The following is a 20,645-nucleotide window of genomic DNA, read 5'->3' on the forward strand; positions in this document are numbered from 1 at the left end:
TTTAAATTTTTGTATTCTAATTATTTTGGATGAAGCTAGTTTTAGTTTTTTTTTGTATTTTAATTATTTTAAATTTTTTGTATTTATAATATTTAATCAATTTAAAAAGAATTATAATAAGAAAATTTAAAAAAAAAAAGGGCGATGCATTAGAAGAAGAAACGCGTCGCCTAAAAGATACTTTTAGCGACACATTGTATAAAATGGTTTCCATTTGTGACCTTTAGCGACGCATTTATTAAGCGTCTGCTTTAATTATTAAAATGTTGGAGTTTTTAATGACGTTTTTATTTAATTTTTAGCGATGCTTTTTTTTCGTCGCTAAAGGTAAAACATTAAATTTTTAGTGTCGCATGTCTCTTGATATTTAGCGACGTGTTTTTGTATGCCTCGCCTTTTCTTTAATATTAGGCGACGTTTTTTAATGCGTCGTCTTTTATCTTATGATTTTAGCAACACGATGTTAGGCGACGTTTTATGTTCGCGTCTCTTTTTATTTTGTTTAACGCATTAATTACATCGCCTATCATTGCGATTCTTGTAGTGTGTTATTAGTTTATTCCACTTACTAAGTTTGTCTCCTAGTTTTATTTTTAAATTGTTCCCCTAGGCCTTAACTGACAGATTACGTATATCACATTCAAGCATTTTTGTTGTTCGTATTGTTTTTTCCTTTACTTTAATAATAATATATATTCTTTCTTTCGCTAATTCTAATGTATAAATTATATTGAGTAATTTTGATGTTTTGCATTTGTTCATTCGTATTACTTAGATTGCTCTGGTGGATTAACATAATATGTATGACTACATTATCTCTTTCTCTTAGGTCTTGGATTTGTGACCCTTGATGTTTATGTTGATGATTTTCTAGGAATTCTAATAAAAATATTTATGACATTTTATCTATATTGTTGGTTTATATCTAAATTACCGGGGAGATTTTACTGGATATTTGATAGAGTATTTGATAGGATTTCCTAGGTGGGACCACGACTAGTGTTCGGGAAGGACCACAGGGATGGTCTTGTCAACTTGATATTAAAGCCAGTTTCTAGATCCTGTAAACTCACACCTATTTGTACATCCTTTTCTTTTTGTTTTTTGCTTAATTTCTCTCAATATTTGTTCTCATTCATGATGTTGGTTTGGCAATGACATAATATTTAAGCTACATCATCATTTTTCTTATAATATTGCTTTATCATTTTAGACATTTAACTTCTATTTTGATATTTTTTTTTTTTGTTGAGGTGCGATATTTAAGTTACAATATCCTTTTGTCCTTCAATGTTTGATTTTTCTTTCCAAATATATTTCTTCCTTGTAGTTGTATTGATTGGTTTTGATGTGACTTTAGGCTCACTTTTTTTCATATTAATTTGAAGTTGCCTACTAGATGTGGACATGGTGGACTTAGGATTAAGAATGGGTTAGATGGAGTTTCAATTATACTATACGAAGGATGGAACCTATAAATTGTTTAGCTGAGATTTTGGCAAATACTATTCAAGGTGTAGTTGTTAATATTGAAAGGAAGGGTGCATTGTGTATTGCTCAATGTCGACTTTATAAAAGCACTTCCTTAGGTAGTGTTAATTAGAAATTATCCAAGAGAGTCTACTATAGTTTTGAGATGTCTAGTAGTGTCGATATTAGAAGAGGTACTATTGGTGTTAGCAGTTATGGAATTTACAGATTTACCTTCTATAACATACTAATCCATAGATAGTGGTTTGCATTAGTGGTTCTCATCATTTTGGACACCTTAATAGTCACTAGGTTGGACGATTCAAACATAATTATCATGTTCTGTATAGCTCTTGTGGCAAATTTCATTTTAGGATATATCAAACCGACAATGGATTTTACTATTGCGAACCATTTCAAGAGGAAGTTTTGCCCTTTTCAAACAAGGTGTTGTTGGGGTTTCCAAACCTAGCTTTCCACATCAATGAGCTTCCTCTATTATATGATGTTGGGAAGTCTCATCGCCATCTCAGCTTCTTTACCCATCACTCTAGCAACCTACCCGACAATTTTCTCACTCGAAAAATGGCTAACATGCCAAGATCGGCCATTTTTCTAGTGAGAACCAAATTTTGCCAATCAAGGAAATTTGGCCAAATTCTAAGGATTTCAAGCCACAAGGACAGTTCTCACCCCTATTCTGGTGAGAACCCTCTTAGTTCATTTCTAACTTCTTTTTACCCCAATTCTAATCAATTTATAAGATGATGAAGGTAAGTTTTGCTGGAATTTTCCTTGCAATTTCTAGTCACTGATGATGAAATTGGACTAAGGTGGACACATTAATGTGTTGTCCACCATATGGTCTTTCCGTTGATATATAATTTATAAATTTTTGACATCATTTGGTTAATTTTGTATTTTAGGGTCAATTAATTTAATATTGATAAACTTGGATTGTATTTGAAAAATGTAGGATTAAATTGAAGTTGATAATGTGTAATTAGATATTATTATGACCTAGCAAAAGATTCAGTCTCATAAAATTAACCTTATGGTGAAAATTCCTAATTTTGCACACTAGGTCCTCGGGGTTCACAATATAATTGAACTCCTTTGTGTTAAATTTTGGAAGTTCTAGAGGTGTAAAAGTTATTTTGGGACATTTGGGATGCATTGATGTATTTGGTATAATTTTTGAAAGTTTAAGAAGTGTTTTTATTATATTTTAGGCATTGGAACGAAGATTGGAAATAATTCCATATCGGATCAGAGTTGAGTTGTAATTTGTGAGTGGATTTATTTTCCTAAATATTTTTAAGGCATGTTAAGTTAATGGTTCATGGTTTTTGAAGTTTTACATAATTTTATATTAATTTTTGTCATATGATTATATACATATATATATATATATGTATGTATGAATATAAATAAAAGTTATCATTTTATCTAATTTTTGATAAATTTTTAAATGTTCCTAAATTATAATATTCTCATGATAAAATTTTGAATCTTGGTATCTAAAAAGTTTTGGAAATTGAATTAATTATTCCCATGTAATTTTATATGATAATATTTTGGCATAAAAGAAAAATATTTATAATTTGATTATTTTATTTACCTTGTTTATAGATAATTTGCATATAATATGCCTAATAGTTACATTGATTTTTGGGTATAAACATAAAAGAATAAATGATATTTTTATTATGGGCTATATGTGGCATGTGGATTTATGATGATATGTGGTTACAGATTTGGATGTGCATATGATGATGGATACAATTATGATTACATATATATATAGTACTCAATCATTTGCTATTATCACATAATGTAGAAGTTGCTGGAGAGTTTGGGGGCTCTGTGGTACCATAGAATGCTATGGCCTATAATAGTCCCTCGTCCACCGTACGCCCCTCCACCCACCTATTTGCTTTACAATGCCTTAGAACAGTAATGGTCTTATGATAAGATTTGGTATTCAACATAATACATAGATTTTGGTATTATATTAACTATGGATATGAAATGATGATTTTCAGCTATGATTTATTTATTAAAATTAGAATTAGAATTTATTTATTCAAGTATTTGTGATTATGATATTTACTATAATTACTAATTTATGCTTATAAGATATTACTTATGTTTTAACGTGGAAATACATTGGATTTTGTGAAAGCTGTTATCCACAAATAGAATGAATTTTCAAAGCTAACAAGTTACATACATCATATTTAGACATCTTTATTGCTCATATAATATTTCACGGCCGATGTGTTATTCTTTTTTTTTTTTTTTTCCCTTACAGTGATGATAGTATATATATATATTTTTAGCTAATTCTGATGTGTTAATTATAGTGAGTACTTTTGATGTTGTGCATTTGTACATTCATACTTCTTAGATCGCTTTGATGGACTAACCTAATATATATGACTCTTATATATATGACTCTTACATTATCTTTCTTTCTAATTGGTCTAGGGTTCGGGACTATTAATATTTATGTTGATGATTTTGTAAGAATTCTAATAAAAATATTTATGATATTTTATCTACATTATTGGGGTATATATCAATTATAAGAAGATTTAATTGTATTTTCAATATAGAATTTGGTAGAGTTTCCTCAAACAGGACCACTTCAGGTGTTTGGGAAAGACTTTAGGAGCGATCCTATCACTATAATAGAGATCAAGACTATACCGTTGTTTATACCAAATAACTGGAAAAAAAAAAAAAGAAAAAAAGAAAAAAACTCCAACTTTGTTGTTAGCTTTACAAGAATTTTCTATAAGTTATTATAATGGAAATAGAATCAAGTAAATTGGATTCTAGATGGGTAATATTGATTTGATTAAAATTTATCAAATATATTGGGATGGCTACAAAAGTAGTGTGAGATTGAAGTTTGGCAAAATCTGAATTTAAAGATAGGAAAAGAGACCTACCAGCTAAAATAGTGAATGCTATTGAGATTTTGGGAGATGGATATACGAGGATGGAATAGATGAAGAAGAAGATGACTAGGCAAATTGAAACAAGGGAGAAGGAGATGATTAAATGCCATGAAAGTTTTTGTTTGAAAAAATAAATGGAGAAAAAGGAGGAAGAAGAGATGAGGTAGAAGAAAGACATGGAGAAAGTAAATATTTTTTACTATTTTAATAATAGCTTTTTCCTTTCTTTTTCTGTTTTATATTGTGTTTTACAACATGCTTCCTAATCTTTAATGACGTGGTATTTGTGATAAAGTAATAATTTAATGTTCGATTAAATGCTAGGCATAATAACTTTTTATAATGTTGGAAGAATATTGATAATAAAATGTCTGTATTATTTGTTTTGGTTAATAAATTTAGTTCGATGGCATCAAATATTATAGAAGCTTTTTTTATTAGAAAAAAAAGTTAGTAAAGTTAGCTATTTACATTTACATTGTGAATTACATACTTAAATTTATTTTTTCCTTTTAAATTTTTCACCAATTGTATAATGTAAAGTAATCGAGGCCCATAACACCTTCCACAGCTTACTGTCCATGTTTATAGTGTTTTGTTTGGATAACAATTTAATCTTAATTGAATTGCCTTCCTGCTACAAGATCCAATTTATATATCATTTTTAAAATTTTAAATGTCGTTACTAACCATTAAATATATAAATATAGTACTAAGTTATTAATAAGTGCGACCATTAAATATATTTTATATAAATTAATCAGATATAAATCAATTAATTTAAATCATGTGAAAATATGATAGTAATTCTCATATATTTCTTAAGAAAGTTATTATTATTATTATTTCATTGAAGTTATTAATACTTCGAATAGTGACAATTTATCTAATTTGAATTGTTATCTCTTATTTGAGTCATCAAAATTCTTTAGGCTTTATTATTAAATTTGTGTAATCTTATCTCTTAATCTCTACATTACTCAAGCATATGAAATAAACTCAAGCATATGAAATAAAATATAACATAAAAAAGTATTCTAAATTACAAAATGAGAATAAAGGAAGAGAATAAGAGAAATACCTCAAAAAATGAAGAGGATTGAGAGTATTAACAAATTCTTTCTTGATAAATACCAACTCCAACGTAACCATTCATATAATAGGAGATGAAATTAAATAAAAAGATCTAAAACTATATTACAATTATTTTATAACCACAAATAAATATGAAGGATAAATATGTAAAAGCAATATTAACAAAGTGTCTGGAAGCCATATATATCCTTTTAGATTTAAAAAATATATATGTATATGAAAGAGCAAATTTGTAAAATCAACACAAAATAATTGAAACGTGAAAAAGAAATAATAACACCACATGCTGAATAAAAAGTCATAAAAACTAAATTTTTTTTATAAATGTCATCTAACATTTTATTGAAACTTATAGCATTCCTACAAATTTTATTGCCTGACACGTATTCTTATATAAACAAATTATTATATATTTAAATATAAATTAATTATATGAGTGTTGAATTACCATATATATTTTTTCCGTTAAAATTAATGGATTTTAATTAATGATAAAAGTTTTGTTTTAATTATTTCAAAATGCAAAAGCTAAAATTGATTTAAAACAAATTTGATGAACTACAGTTGGAAATAACTCTTTTCATTTGAAGTAGAAATTTTCTCTCGAATTTTATATCATTTGCAATTTCTCTCTTAAAGTGATATAATATATATTTTTAATTTAATAAAAAAGTAATAATTAAAGGATTCAAATTTTAATTTTTAAGGATTTTATAATTTTAAAAAATATCATTATATGATGGTGATTTTTATTAGTTCAAATTAATATGCTTTTACACAAAAAAAATTTAATCCAATTTTATGTTTTAGTCAAAAAGAAAAATGAAGAAATCATGAAGAAAGTGAAATTCAAAAGGCAGTTTTAAAAAATTTAAACTAGAAGGGGGAAGTTTCTAAAAAGAAATGAAAATAGAAAAAGCTTTTAAGGGGATGTTTGTGAAATTATCCTTAAAAAAATATTAAACCGTGATTAGTCTCATGAACCAGCGGTTCCAAGTCAAGGCACACCGGTTATCTGTCCGGACCATCAACACGTTAGACATCTCTCTCTCTCCGCCTCTTGCAAAACCTTTCAACTCCAGTCTGCGGCTCTTCTCCAACTTCAAAGCTTTTTTGCATATCTCTGTTAATCGACTCGTTTCCGTACCATTTCTTTGTTCATAATGGTACTCCAATTTTCTCAATTTTGCTGTAACTTTTTTTTTTTTTTTTTAAAGTTTTTTTGATATATTTGGGTTTGGAATTCTGAATCTTCTATGTGGCAGATCCGGTTCATACTATTGCAGAATCGCCAGGGCAAGACCCGTTTGGCAAAATACTACGTTCCTCTTGAGGATTCCGAGAAACACAAGGTCGAATACGAGGTATTGCCTTCTTGATTTGGTTTCTCTATTTTCTTTTTAAAGATTTTTAATTTATTATTATTTTTTTCTGGAAATGAAAATGATTAGGGTTTTGATTTCAATACTTGTAGGTCCATCGATTGGTAGTAAACAGAGATCCCAAGTTCACGAATTTTGTTGAGGTGAAATTTCTTTTACTTTTTTTGAATTTCTGCCCTAATGTTTTACTTTTATTTATTTATTATTATTATTTTTTTGTTTGGCGAAGGGTGGGGGGATTCTGTCATGTCGATGGAATTAGTGTTTGATAATTTTATTTTTGTTTTTCTTTTTGGTAATTTAAACGTGAAAATGCTACTAAAATCCCATTGCAACTCTATGTATAGAGTTGTATTGAATTATTATTTCGTTTCACATCTGTAGTTCTGTGATATGAAAGTTTGCAAAAGGAAATACGTGGAGTCTTATTAGCAATTGATTATGCATTATTGACGATTTGATTAGGTCAATGGCATTGCCATTCCTTTGGAGTACTTTTAAAATTCATTGTTATCTTAAGCAAGAGGATGTGTTGATCCATGTTTTAAAGTTGAAATTTATTGTTGTGGCACATAAATTGCCTGGTATGGGTTAGATGGCACTAATACTGTAGTACATTAAAAATCTTGATTCCGTATTAGTAATTCCTATAGTTTGAAATGTTTATTGTAATTTAGAAAATTATTTTTAGATGTAGAATGGTTTAAATGCGTCTGCTGCCTGAGGTTATAACTCTAGTGAGATTGATCCAAGGACTTTGCTTTAGAGAGATGGATATTGGTTTATATGTGTGTTCCAATATGGTCTTATCCTTTTTTTTTTTTTTTTTTTTTTGGTCCTTTGTTTCTAAAAGAATAAAGATGAAGTCTGACTACCTTATTGTTTAACACTTTCTTGCAGTTTCGTACGCACAAGGTTATCTACAGGCGTTATGCTGGACTGTTTTTCTCCCTGTGTGTTGACATAACCGATAATGAATTGGCGTATCTGGAGTGCATTCATTTATTTGTGGAGATATTGGATCATTTCTTCAGTAATGTGTGTGAATTAGATCTGGTTTTTAACTTTCACAAGGTTCGTTGCTTTCTGTGAATTTTCTTTTCAAGTCATCTGGAAATTTTTGTGTATCTATTAGTAGTTACTCCAGTGAATGCATCACATATCCCATCTCCTAGAGAAAAAGGATGATGATTGAGGCTATTTCTCGCCAACCATACCTTTGTTATTTTGAAAACATCCGGTAAAAAATTTCCTGTTGGCCTATGTGCTGTATGAGAAACTGAGTTAGCATGCTGCTGCCTTTAATCAAAATTTAGAGTGTGAACAAAAAGAAAAAGGATGTCTGTTATGAATATTAAGATGATCTTTTGCTTTTTGGAGATTCGCTGATGGTATTATTTTGCTTATATTTATTTTGTGAATTGGATAATGACATCTCTATAGTTCTCTCCAAGATGAAGCATACATAAAATATTATGTTTTTATCCAGACATTTTGTAACCTTGTGGAAGGTTTATTCACAGAGATGTACGGTAATTGTTTTATTGCTTTCTAGACTTCTTCGTTGCAAATATACAAATTTATGTTGTACTCCAGGGTCTTTGTGTTTGTTGTTATTGAAAGTTTGTGCTAGAGCTTGGGATTAATATAACTACTGATATTGTATATATAAATATATATATATATATATTTTTTTTTTATCTTACTAACCCATACTTTTACCTGAAGGTCTATCTGATACTTGATGAATTTATTCTTGCTGGAGAACTCCAGGAAACAAGCAAGAAGGTGAGCAATTCTGAACTTTTGTCCTGATTATCCTTTATAATATGGAATCAAAAGATGAGTAGCTGGCCTTTCTTCATGGCATCAGAGCAACTAGCAAGCTTTAGTTTGCAATTTTCTGAACTTTATTTTATCTGGTTTTGTGCCTTTCTTTCTCTTAGGTAATGACGGTTTTTTATTTTGCCGGCATTATAGTTTGTCCTGATATTTCTTGATCTATCCCTCCCGTTCCTCTTTTTATTTTGGAATTCCCCTTTTTTCTTGGGGACCATAATTGAAATGAACCTTGATAGCTTTCTTTTTACAGCCAATTCACTGCCCATACAAGCTTTCTTTTTTGGCCCCTTCTTTTCTTTCCCTCACAGAGCAGCTGATAGCTTTTGAGCTTAGTGCGTGTACTCTTTATGTTTTAATAGGTCATTCATATGATCTGTGTTTCACAGATAAAGTATTATTCACAATACAAGCGTTACATTGAAGAATTTGACCTTGTACTTTTGTTTGTAAATGGCAGGCAATTATAGAAAGAATGGGCGAACTGGAGAAACTAGAGTGAAAATTTTTCTGCGGTGAAGGTTCTTGGGGAGCAATTTGGTTTTTGGATGGTTTTACACTTGATTTGTTTATCTCAGTTACCTGTGGAAATTTCTTGTGTAGTATTAGAAAAATGAACTAGAAAATATTGTCCCCTTGGCATCTATTTTATCTCTTCTTTTTATTTTATTTTTTCTTCTTTTGTCATGTGACAAATCATAATCATTATGATATACTAAAGGAATATACATGAGGAGGGTGTCGTATTGTTGCGGTTATACAACAAATTCTTGAACATGCATACTTCTCTTCCCTACTCTATTGTTAAACTATTTACTTTAATTGACAGTAAAAACACCTCTGGCAGGTAATTCAATTTTTTTCAGATCAAAGAGGACGGTTAATACTCTAATGTAAGATTTTCGTGCGGAAAACGTTTATAGTTGATAGAGGGAGGAAAAAAAAAAAAAAAATGTTAAAGGGGTACGACGAAGAAAGTAATGGTCCAATGGATATAGTTTGTTACACTAATGCCGCAAACACCTTTTGTTAACTTTTGTCCACATATATTTTTGGTGCATTGTAATCCGTAAACTACTAGTAGTTTAATTTTTTAGCACTCAAAACTTTTCCTGTATTATAATCCTTAAAACTATTAGTGATTTAATATTTTAACAGTTGTGAGAAATTTTGTAATTTGTTTAATTTCTTGTTTTGATAACTAATTTGGTTGTTTTCTTGTTATGAAAGTAAGTCTTGATTGTTTAATTTTGTAGTTTGCTTATTTTCTTGTTTTGATAAACTAATTCGGTTGTTTTTTGGTTGTTATTATAGTAAGTTTACAATATGTATCAAAATTGTTAAGGATTAGACTAAAAATAATTTCAGAGGTTAAAGTGTATAAAAAATTAAAATTTAAAAACAAAAATGTTAAAAGTTAAGTATTAACATCCAATTATGAATAAGTTAATAACAAATCAAAATATTACCCAAAAACAAAATTCAAAAATTCAAAAATTAATTAATTAATTAATTTATAAAAATAATAAATGTATTAAAAAAATAATAATAATAATAAAAAAAACTGAAGAGAACCTGAAAATGTGGCAATAGAAATCAATCCACGTGTGCAGGGAGAGGTGGAGAGAACTGCGGAAGATGGCGTATCTTCTTCAAGCTTCCATACGTCTGCCTCTGCACTCTCTTTGCAAAAGATCTATTCTTTCGAATCCCCTCATTTCGTTTCGCATTCCAACCGCAGCACTACCTCTCAAAATGTCTACCAACTCGACACAACTCACCCACTCTATTACCCTCCCGAGTCAACTCGGCCACCCCGTCCAAATCGTTGCTGCCCCTTGCGTCTCCGACTCTGAATTCAGGTCTTTCGCGCTTCCCCACTCCCAACCCACCTTTTTCTTTTCTGAATTCTTATTTTGTGCAGCAGTTATAATTTTCTAAAAAGTTCTTGTAGGCGGGAAAACTTGTATAGATAAAAAATACGAGATTTTGCTTTGTATATTGCAGGAATGCGATGGATTCGTCCTTGTTCAAGTCCTGGTTAAAGAACATGCAAAGTGAAACTGGGATTTTAGCTGGTGGTGCCTTGTATCTTGATCGAGTACTTATTCAGGTGCCTGAATGTTCAAACCATATGATCAAAGCTTGTCTCTATAAGTTTGTGTTGCCAATTTAGTAAATATAGGAACCTTCACGGGATTTGAGTTTTGGAATGGCCTATTTTGGTTCCAAAAAGAGAACCCAGTTCGTAACTTTTAATTCCTCTAGCTGGGTTTGTCGTATTTGGTCATTAAATGGGCAATGAAATACGATTCCGTTGTTATCTCGCACAATGTCGCATATTTTTGGTTATTGAGCTTGGTGTTATTTCTGTGTCTGAATGATGGTGGTATGTGTATATCTTGATGAGAAGCAAATATTGGTTCTTTAGTTGCAGTCGAAAACAAATTAAGAAAAGTATTGGTTGTTTGGTGCTGATTTGATTTCTAGGAATGGTGAAATTCTCCTGATGTCTTTATCTCTTGCACCAGCATTCAATTTTACTTGATTTAGACAATCTCCAACTGATACTTTGGGTAACAGGGAGTGGATATGTTTGGAAAACGCATTGGCTTTCTCAAATTCACTGCAGACATCTATGATAAAGCTATGGGGAAAAAGGTATATAATTATCTCCATGTATACCTTCTTAATCTGTTCCATTTGGTAGAAAATCGAGGACATATATCGTGGGAATTTTATTCCATCTTTCTTTTCACGGATACTTGTCTAGTGTCGATTGTTAACCTTAATTTATTTCAAGTCATCATCTTGAAACTTTGTTTCACTACACTTAAATGAAAGAGTGATTACAGGAATATGTTGCCCACTATGTTAGAGCATTGTCTTTATGGTACTTAATGCTTTCATCCTCCTTATGTCTGTTTGAACTAAAACATGCTTAGGTTCCAGGTATTGTATTTGCACGAGGACCAGCTGTAGCTGTTCTGATCCTTTTGAACTCTGAAGGTGAGACTTACGCCGTTCTCACCGAACAGGTATTTCCCTTCTTATATGTTTGAGTTTATATATATATATATATAATTCTTTTCTTTGTCCAATATGACATTTTAATCATCACAAATGGTATTAGAAGAAAAAGGGTTGTTATTGTACTGCCATTCACTAAATTTTTGTGTAAATTCATGCATGTTCAAGGTTAGGGTCCCTGTTGGTAGACTCATTTTGGAATTGCCGGCTGGAATGTTGGATGATGACAAGGGTGCTTTTGTTGGCACTGCAGTTCGTGAGGTTTCTTTCTCTCTTCAGCTATTAAGCATATGGTGGATGTGTGAGTTTGTTTGTATCTTCCCATATTTTTTGGCTGAAAGATATTTAAACATATCAGCACCCTCCAGATTAGAATTTTTGAAAAGGAGCCAGTTTACTTGTTTATTGTTAAGGATTATGCCTACCTTCAAGGAAATGGTCTTTCAACTCAACTCATATTTAAGTGAACTATTTATGTTAGTTTTAAGAGTATCTTGACATTTAATATTATTTTTCTGGTTATGGATGATGATCATACTATATGATTGTTCTCAAATGTATGACTTATGATATTTTGCAATTTGAGCTTTTCTGGAAGTTTAAAAAGCTCAGCTGAATTCCAAATGCATGATTTTCATCTTGCCCGTGGCAGGTTGAAGAGGAGATCGGTATGCATTTAAATCTAGAAGACATGACAGATCTCACAGCCTTCCTGGACCCAACAACTGGATGTAGAGTTTTTCCTTCTCCCGTAAGCTGGCGTCTATCCTTTTCCTAATAAGCATGATTACCAATAGTTTTGAAATGTTGGTCAACAGTATATTGTTTGGATTTGGTATTGATGCTTTGCTGGTGGTATCTAAATTTTAAAAGTTACTTGTTCGAGAGAATTGAGGGAATAAAATGTTGCTGATGGTTGGCGATCCCTGGTAATAGAAGTCTGAGACTCAACATACCAAGGGCATATATTTATTCAGTTGTCTAGTCTAGAACTCAGTTAGAAGCTCTTGCTGCATTGTGTTGTACATGCTTTATGATTGGAAGTATGTGTTTGGGACTAGGTTTGGCGGTGGAGACACTCCAAGTTGGGAAAAGAAGGCAAGCAAATTCCTTAAGTATAGAATCCTAGTTTAAGTCACTATTTACAGGTTCTCTTGTATATTTCCTCCCCTCCGTCCCCTTTTATGATATGTTAGTACCAGAGAATAATTCATGAGTTGAGCTATTTGTTGCCTGATGAAAATCAAACTAATGAAAAGTATAGTTTATGATTATTTGATACTTAGATATTTTGTGGAGATACCTTTAGTATTTGAAAGAGTACCCTATGAATGTTTGAGCATCTTGCTCTAAATCCATTTTTTGAAAAATGTTCTATTCGCTTTTCTGAATCATATCCTAAATTTTGATATTATTGCTACTCCAATGCCATCATACAATTAGATTTGCTTCTTATCTACCAACCAAAAAGAAAAAAAGGTAATAAATTTGCTACTTATCTTATTCAGCATATTAGTTAAGCTTGTTTTATTTTGGCTTCCATGTACAGGGAGGATGTGATGAAGAAATAAGCCTCTTTCTATACAGGGGACATGTTGAAAAAGAAATTATAATGCAGCTGCGAGGCAAAGAAACCGGTCTACGCGAACATGGTGAGCTGATCAAGGTTCATGTGGTTCCCTATGAAAAACTCTGGCGGATAACAGCCGATGCAAAGGTCTTGACAGCAATTGCTCTCTATGAAATGGCCAAGAGGGAAGGGCTATTGCCTCCTTTGAAAGCGAATACTTAAATTTGCTCTCTCTTAGTTTTTCTCTCTTTCATTGTTCAGTCACCAATCCCTCTAGCCTGTTGAACTAGTAGAATCTGTTTTGTCTTAGATTCTGTGCCACTCTTGTGGTTTTCTGTGTTTGTCGGATGATAATCTATTTTTTAATGCAATATAATATATGGAAAATGAAAATAGGAACTTCATCTTTGATAATTTCTTTCTTATAGCTGAAAAGAATTATTATTATTAGTTTTTGGTAAAGGCTGAAAAGAAGAATTGATACAGATGACATCCAGCTAAAAGAAGACACTAGTACAACAGCCATCCAACTTAGGCTCATTTCCTTCATTCCAAATCCAACAAACACTGCCTAATTATTCCTACATTGAAAGACTATCGAAAGGTACAAAATTACAAAGACTCTAATTTCTCTACCGGCTTTACAAGGTGCCTTAAGTTCCAGTAGAGCATTAGATATCGCTTTAGTTTTTGCTTGAGCTAGAGGTATTAGACCTTGCTGGTAACAAAATCTTTGTTACTGGATTCCCAAATTGTGGTCCCATCGCATGTGCAAATCTTTTTGTAGTTTTCGCCAACCCCCGCACTTCTAGCAATTACAGCAGCTGTGATACCAGAATCTGATTTATCTTCAGTTCCATATACCACTATAGCCCGTCCAATGAGATCAGCAACCCTCAAATTTGGTTTGACACCGGAGAAGAAGGCCTCCCCATTCTCACTAGCATATAATGTTCCCAGGTCACCAAGTGGCTGAAAATAACCCAGCAAGCCAATCAGAATATGGGAATTTAATATCCCATATAAAACAAACCAGTACTAAATAACAAGGTAAGATGCTAAAAAGGAAAAATATAAAGTTTAAAGATATATATATATATATATATTTTGATAAATAACGTTTAAAGATTAAAAGCAAGAATAACAATAGGAAATTAAACGAAAATTTAGTATTTCATGGACAATATTGCAAATTAGTTAAGGATTTCAAAGAAAATTCATGATACTTAAGAGTGGATATGATAAGAGTATTATTGCACAAACTGAACGTTCATAGATAGGTGTTTAACAGTTCCCTTTCTCTTGAAGGGGCAGTGGCAAAAAAATTGGGAAAATGGCTTATACGACCATATAGCAAATAGATAATAGAGTATTCATGAAAGTAAATTTTCCCAATAATTAATGATCCATGACATAGCATGTCTTTCACAATGGATAAAGTAAAAGCAAGATTATCAGTTAAAGCAGCACTGAATATCTCACAAGGCATTGGCAACAAGATGAGCATAATAATACCTTTCTTGCACAGATCAAGTTTTAGCCCAAACCAAGTTAATGTAATTCACCAGAAACAAGGATAGATACAGGAAAGCTATTAGGAACTACATAAATGATTATGGTAATATACCAAGATTCAGAAAACCTTTACAGTAAACTTAATCTTGGAAAAGATAAAACATGAAAATTTTCTTCAAATTAAAGTACCATGAAGCCAGATTACTATATATTACTGGCATACTTGTCCTTCAAAGCATGATAGACCTACAGATTATTTGTTTTTGCATGTGGTAATTAAGCGGAATCTTAATCACCAAATTCGTTGGAATCTTTGGTTGAGAAGTTCCTAAAAATAACTTGAGAAATATGAACAAGAGAGGAATATATCAAAGCACACCTCATTTTTGGAATCTTTGGTTGGATTAAACACTTTCCCAGTGCTAGCAGCACCTTTTGTCAGATCACCAAATTCGTTGATAGTCCAACCATGCTTTCCAGGTGACAATCCACTAAAGCTGGCCTCAATCCTAGCCAATTCCATATTCACCTGAGCCATCCTAACCACACCAAAAATTTCTGGACCCTTAAATTCAGCCACAGCAGCAGAAATGATGAAATCTGCAACATAACAGAGTATTAAATACTAGAGAACCTATTGATTCTATTATACAACAAGCAAAAGCAACAAAAATCGATTGATTCTACTACATAACAATCAAAAGACACAACAAACAAGATAAGCCATCACTTCTGAGGCAACAATTCATTCTGAAGATGAAGCAACTACAATTCATGTTTATGGGGCTATGTAACAATCCTACCTTCTAGGACTTGCAAACAATAAGTCAGCAACAACATTGAATGAGAAAAATAGTGCAGAAATAATCTATGTAAACTAAAAGTCATCACCGACAAGCCTAATGCATTTCCAAAATGCATTCATTACAAAAGCATACACCATGTAAAGGTAGCAATTGCTTTCTATTTGAAAATTTCAAGAAAGAAATTAACTAATCTGACATTCAACTAAACACGCATTCATAAATGGTATTCCACTGGGTAAATATTTGATCCATGGTTTCTTTCTTTTGGAAAGATACCAAAGCCTGGTATACAAATTAATCCATATCCTATACTCTACCTTGGTAATATAAGCTCCAATAAGCTAATTGTGAGTGCAACAACAGGTAGTAAGGTGTATAATGGAGGCATTTTTACCCACCAACCACGCATATCATAGCTCTCTGTATGCAGACTCCATGGGGCATGAACAAGAGTAGCCCCATCTTAGCCCCATTTTATCATAAAACAATTTTCTGGTGGCTACAAATTTAATATAAAGAAGATTTGCAAAAATGGTTTAAAGATTCAGATTTGCACCCAAATGATTTGCAAATGAAAAACTTACTGATATAACTATATCACTAAGGAACTAAGGAGGAAAAGAATATGATGGAGTAAATTAAATAAAATTTCCATAAAAAGATTTCACTAAAGATTTAATTGACCAACCTTCAGGGGTCCCCTGCCCAATTAATCGGGCTTTTCGACCTGTCTGCTCCAAGGCTTCGGTCATGGTCTTCACGGGCGTTGACCCAAGAATCCTTACTACTTGATTGCTCAGGTCCACCTCAACATTTTTAACCCCTGAGATAAATTCACAACAATAAAGAAAATAACTAATGGATCAGAAAGTTTATCAGGAATAGAAAGCCCTGCAAAAAAAACCAACTCAGTGCACTAAATGCAGGTTTAAAAAGCCTACCATTTACTGTCTGCAACTTATTCTTGACAGCATTAACACAACCCTCACACGTCATATCCACCATGTATTCAGTCTGATACCAAACGAAAATTTTCATTTTTGATTAAAGGCAGCATATCCACTCAATTTCCATCATCAATAAGGATTGCAAAACATAACTTAATAGTCACAAAGTCAGCTCAGCTAAGCAAAATCAAAATTTTGATAACTGTATCGTGTGCCAAGAAGTTTCGAAACAAATGGAACAGCTAAAATCGAATCAAAGAAAAGGAACAAAGTTGAAGGAATCAAACTCACCAGTAGTTCTGGCAAGGCAACAGCACCATTCTGCGTTTCAAAAATTAAGAAATTCCATAATTTAGATTACAACCCATTAAACAAAAAAAATAAAAAATAAAAAATAAAAAAATTCAATATTAAGACAAAAATAAATAAATAAATAAAAGAGCAAATAATCATTTGGTTTGATAAATTTCAACAAACCTGGGATGATGGCTTTTGTTCTGATGTGTGTCCGTCCATATGGAGAGCTGAGGGTGGGTGGGTGAGGCTTCTAACGAGGCCCAAGCGATTTGGGAGGAGAGTTGGTATGGAGGAGAGGAAAGGGAATTTATGCGATTTTGGAAATTGATTAGATTGGGAAGAAGAAGAAGAAGAAGAAGAAGAAGATGACGAAGAAAGGGCAAAAGCTGCAGGTAAAGCAGAGACTGCTGCAATGGCGGTTGTTGTTGTGGTAACTGACCTGAGAAATGCCATTTTACTATGTTTACACGTTCTTTTTTTTTTTATTTTTTTTTGGCCTCTCTTTGCTCCTTTCTAGATGCTTAAACAGACCAATATAATCAATACCATACAACACTTACCATTTTCTTTTCCTAATTGTTGTTGTTGTTGTTTTTATTTTTTATTTTATTTATTTATTTATTTTTTTTTGGTTGTCAAATTTAGTGGTATAAAAAACAATCTCCAAATATTTATTCTTTTATTAGTATGGAATAATATTTCACTTTAGCATTTTGTTTTATAAATTAGAAAGATTAATATTACAAAAAGAAAAATATAAAATTAGAAAGGTTAAAGTTCAACAATCCATGTTTCTTAATAAGTATTATTTATTTATAAGTTATAATATCTGTAATAGAAATTTTGCGTTTAATTTTTGTTCTAAAATTCCTAATTTATGCCAAAATCCATAATTTATTTACTGTTTTAAAAAAAATAATATAATTCATTATTTTTTTTATTACAATATAGGGGAGGAGAGATTTTTCAGCCATATCCAAATTTGAACAAGGATTTCAAGGTGTACTTTTATTGTATGTTTAGCAGAAAGGAATAGGAATGGGAATGAAATAGCTACACTTTAGTAGACATTAATAGTTTGTTTAGTTGGATATCTTATATATTTCAAAGGAATAAGTATTTATTTAGTTTAAAAAATAATTAATCTTTACAATAAGTATTTATTTAGTTTAAAAAATAATTAATCTTTACAAAATGGCTAAGAATATTTATTCTTTAATATAGAGGAATAAAAAAGCACAAAAAGACACTTTACATAAAAGATCCATTTGGAAAATGTTAAAATTAAAGTGAAACTGATTTTTGAGATTTAGTTTTTAGGAATTTAATTTTCTAGTATTTAGTTTCCTGATAATTAATTTTTCTCTTGATTTGTTTAGTGATTAATAGAAAAGTTAGAACTTATAAATAATTAAATTTAATATTGTATAATAAACTAAGTATAAATATGTATTTTAAAAAAAAATTAAAATTATTTTTTTTCGCATTTTCAAAATGACACCTTTATAGTAGGTACAACTTTCCCACATGTTTTAGCATTGGTGTAAATTTAATTATCTGAATTCATATTTTTCCATCTTACAATAAATATTTAAACAAAAAAAAATCATTATTTTTGCAAGGAATTAGATTTCTACTAAATATTTCTTCCTTGCTTCATCTCTCTCAATTTTTTATTTTCTTTTCCGCTCTGTTCAACTATACTGATAAACTTCATTTATTTTTATTTTTTGTTTGGTAAGTTAGAAACCACCACCGGAAGGCATGGAAAGCAGAGCATTTTATCGATGAATTAAAAGCTTTGTGTGATCAGTGGACAGGAAAGCCAAAATCTGGAGTTCGTCACCGATTAGAAAAGTTGGACTTGACCATTAACACCTCTGACACCTTTTCTTAATATTTATATATTAGAACTTGGCTTTATATTTGCGCTGCAACGCAACCGTAATGGATATCCCCGTGAATTTTGTGTATTGCTCGTTTATTTTTGTGCTGCACTTTTTTTTGTTTTTTTTTTTTTTTAACCTTTTCTTTTGGATAAAATTTGCACTGCACTTGGCACTCTTTTTTGGATTTGTGCCGCACAACCCCGGCCAAATGAAATCTAATTTTATTACCTTATTACCATATATTTATATATATTTTGTTTATTTATTATATAATTTTTAAATTTTTTTTATTGGTCTCATTTTTTAGTTTATTAGCATTAATTTTCAACGTAATAATATTATTTCCAATTTAAATGCTAAATTATTATATAAAAATAAGTATTTTTTTCTTTAGAATAACTAAATATAATATGAAGTGTTTAATATATGTAATATTTTAGCATAAATCAAAATTAAGAAATATTTTTTTGAAAATTTATATTTTTTTGGCTCAAGAAAAAATATTTGTTAATGATAAATTCATTTAAAGTATTTAGTTAACACCAAACATTAGAATAAAGATTCAAACATGCGATTATATAAAACCAATCAAACATAGAATAAGGAATAACTATTCTATACTAAATCAAGCATAGATAAGGAATAACTATTCTATACTAACATTTTTATTTCATAGAATATTGATTCCTAATTCTAATGGCATAGCTAATCTGTATACCAAACAAAACCTCAGTGGTTTTATCATCGGGTTTTCAATTATTTTTTTAAGATAATAATATTTATACTAAAAAAATTTTAAAATTTTTATTAGAATTCTTTTGATATTGAATAAGTAATGTAATATTTATAAAATAAGTTTATATAATATTGTAGTTTCATTCTCTTTTCATATATGTGTATATATGTGCGTGTATATATATATATATATATACAGGGGTGCTACAGAGAAAGTTTGTCCGCACCACATGGAAAGAGCTTCCCACAAACGTTAATGGTCATTTTCTTTTAATGAAATGGTGCGTTGACACCCCTTTTCAAAAAAATAAAAAATAAAGAAAAAGAAATGCATGTCCATTTCTTTGAATGAAACAGTGCACTAATAAATGAAAAAACAGATGTATAAAGTGACTTAATATCTATTTGTACAGGTCTACACAAATCTCAAGGACAAAAAGCCTCATATAGTGAATGAAGATTTTTGTCCTTTTCGACACCATTAGTTTCTGGGGCCATTTGATCATTAAATTGAAACATCAAAGAATCTAAAACTTTTTTATGGAATATTATGTATGTGATTCCCTGTTTTACAACTTTTCTTGAAAGATAAATATGATTGTGCGCAATGCAAGACCTTATATTACAGAGAAAATGCAGAGACAGAGAAAATGAAATTTACATAAGATTAGAGAGAAAAAAGCAGAGCAAGAGAGGGTTATAGTGCCTGCGCCGAGTTGCTGGGCGGCAGAGAAGGAAAAGTGGTGGGTGAGCTACTAGGCGGCCGAGCAATTTTAGGGATTTTAGGAAACAAAAGAGGATGACCTGTGTTTTTTTCAAAGAGGGAAGGAAGAAAGGATGTGTTTTAGTGGGCTGTGTTTTCTTTTTCTTTTTTTTTTTTTTTTTTTTTTTTTGAAAAGGGGTGCCAACAAACTGTTTCATTAAAAGAAATAGACGTGTGTTTCTTTTTTCTTTTTTTTTTTCTTGTTTGAAAAGGGGTGCCAATGCACCGTTTCATTAAAAGAAAATGGACGTTAATGTCCGTGGGAAGCTCTCTCCTTTTGGTGCAGACAGGCTCTCTTTGTAGCACCCTTGTATATATACATATACATATATATATATATA

General features: G+C 30.8%; 3 protein-coding genes across 4 annotated transcripts; 2 read left to right on the forward strand and 1 right to left on the reverse strand.

The window, feature by feature from the left end:
* Positions 1-6,438: 6,438 nt before the first annotated feature.
* On the forward strand, positions 6,439-9,482 carry LOC107433549 (AP-2 complex subunit sigma). Its single transcript, XM_025067085.3, has 6 exons — positions 6,439-6,697; positions 6,797-6,895; positions 7,006-7,056; positions 7,814-7,987; positions 8,642-8,701; positions 9,213-9,482. Exons 1-6 carry the CDS (start codon positions 6,695-6,697, stop codon positions 9,252-9,254), a joined length of 429 nt encoding a protein of 142 aa, XP_024922853.1. The 5' UTR covers positions 6,439-6,694; the 3' UTR covers positions 9,255-9,482.
* An 838-nt stretch (positions 9,483-10,320) lies between these two features.
* LOC107433563 (nudix hydrolase 14, chloroplastic) lies at positions 10,321-13,766 on the forward strand. 2 transcript variants are annotated; one of them, XM_048463880.2, is made up of 8 exons: positions 10,321-10,614; positions 10,760-10,865; positions 11,336-11,413; positions 11,698-11,790; positions 11,951-12,043; positions 12,435-12,533; positions 12,844-12,880; positions 13,332-13,474. In XM_048463880.2, exons 1-8 carry the CDS (start codon positions 10,391-10,393, stop codon positions 13,340-13,342), a joined length of 741 nt encoding a protein of 246 aa, XP_048319837.2. In that variant the 5' UTR covers positions 10,321-10,390; the 3' UTR covers positions 13,343-13,474. The 2 variants fall into 2 exon arrangements, with proteins under 2 accessions (XP_048319837.2, XP_015900349.3); XM_016044863.4 differs by lacking the exon at positions 12,844-12,880 and having other exon boundaries at positions 10,323-10,614; positions 13,332-13,766.
* A 97-nt stretch (positions 13,767-13,863) lies between these two features.
* On the reverse strand, positions 13,864-17,441 carry LOC107433562 (copper chaperone for superoxide dismutase, chloroplastic/cytosolic). Its single transcript, XM_016044862.4, has 6 exons — positions 17,098-17,441; positions 16,912-16,941; positions 16,615-16,687; positions 16,362-16,496; positions 15,247-15,467; positions 13,864-14,324 (listed from the first exon to the last, which is right to left on the reverse strand). The coding sequence occupies exons 1-6, from the start codon at positions 17,368-17,370 to the stop codon at positions 14,061-14,063; spliced, it is 996 nt and encodes a 331-aa protein (XP_015900348.2). The 5' UTR covers positions 17,371-17,441; the 3' UTR covers positions 13,864-14,060.
* Positions 17,442-20,645: the final 3,204 nt, after the last annotated feature.

The sequence above is a fragment of the Ziziphus jujuba genome, chromosome 6 (assembly GCF_031755915.1).
Source record: "Ziziphus jujuba cultivar Dongzao chromosome 6, ASM3175591v1".
Lineage (NCBI taxonomy): Eukaryota > Viridiplantae > Streptophyta > Magnoliopsida > Rosales > Rhamnaceae > Ziziphus > Ziziphus jujuba.

Coding starts and splice junctions, on each gene's coding strand:
- LOC107433562 (XM_016044862.4), bottom strand. CDS start 17,370: ATGGCATTTCTCAGGTCAGTTACCACAACAACAACCGCCATTGCAGCA. Junction 15,468..16,361: donor TGGGCAGGGGACCCCTGAAG/GTTGGTCAATTA, acceptor GTTATGTTGCAG/ATTTCATCATTTCTGCTGCT. Junction 14,325..15,246: donor CCAAAGATTCCAAAAATGAG/GTGTGCTTTGAT, acceptor GGTTATTTTCAG/CCACTTGGTGACCTGGGAAC.
- LOC107433563 (XM_016044863.4), top strand. CDS start 10,391: ATGGCGTATCTTCTTCAAGCTTCCATACGTCTGCCTCTGCACTCTCTT. Junction 10,615..10,759: donor GTCTCCGACTCTGAATTCAG/GTCTTTCGCGCT, acceptor TGTATATTGCAG/GAATGCGATGGATTCGTCCT. Junction 11,414..11,697: donor ATAAAGCTATGGGGAAAAAG/GTATATAATTAT, acceptor AAACATGCTTAG/GTTCCAGGTATTGTATTTGC.
- LOC107433549 (XM_025067085.3), top strand. Junction 7,988..8,641: donor TGGTTTTTAACTTTCACAAG/GTTCGTTGCTTT, acceptor TTTTACCTGAAG/GTCTATCTGATACTTGATGA. Junction 8,702..9,212: donor TCCAGGAAACAAGCAAGAAG/GTGAGCAATTCT, acceptor TGTAAATGGCAG/GCAATTATAGAAAGAATGGG.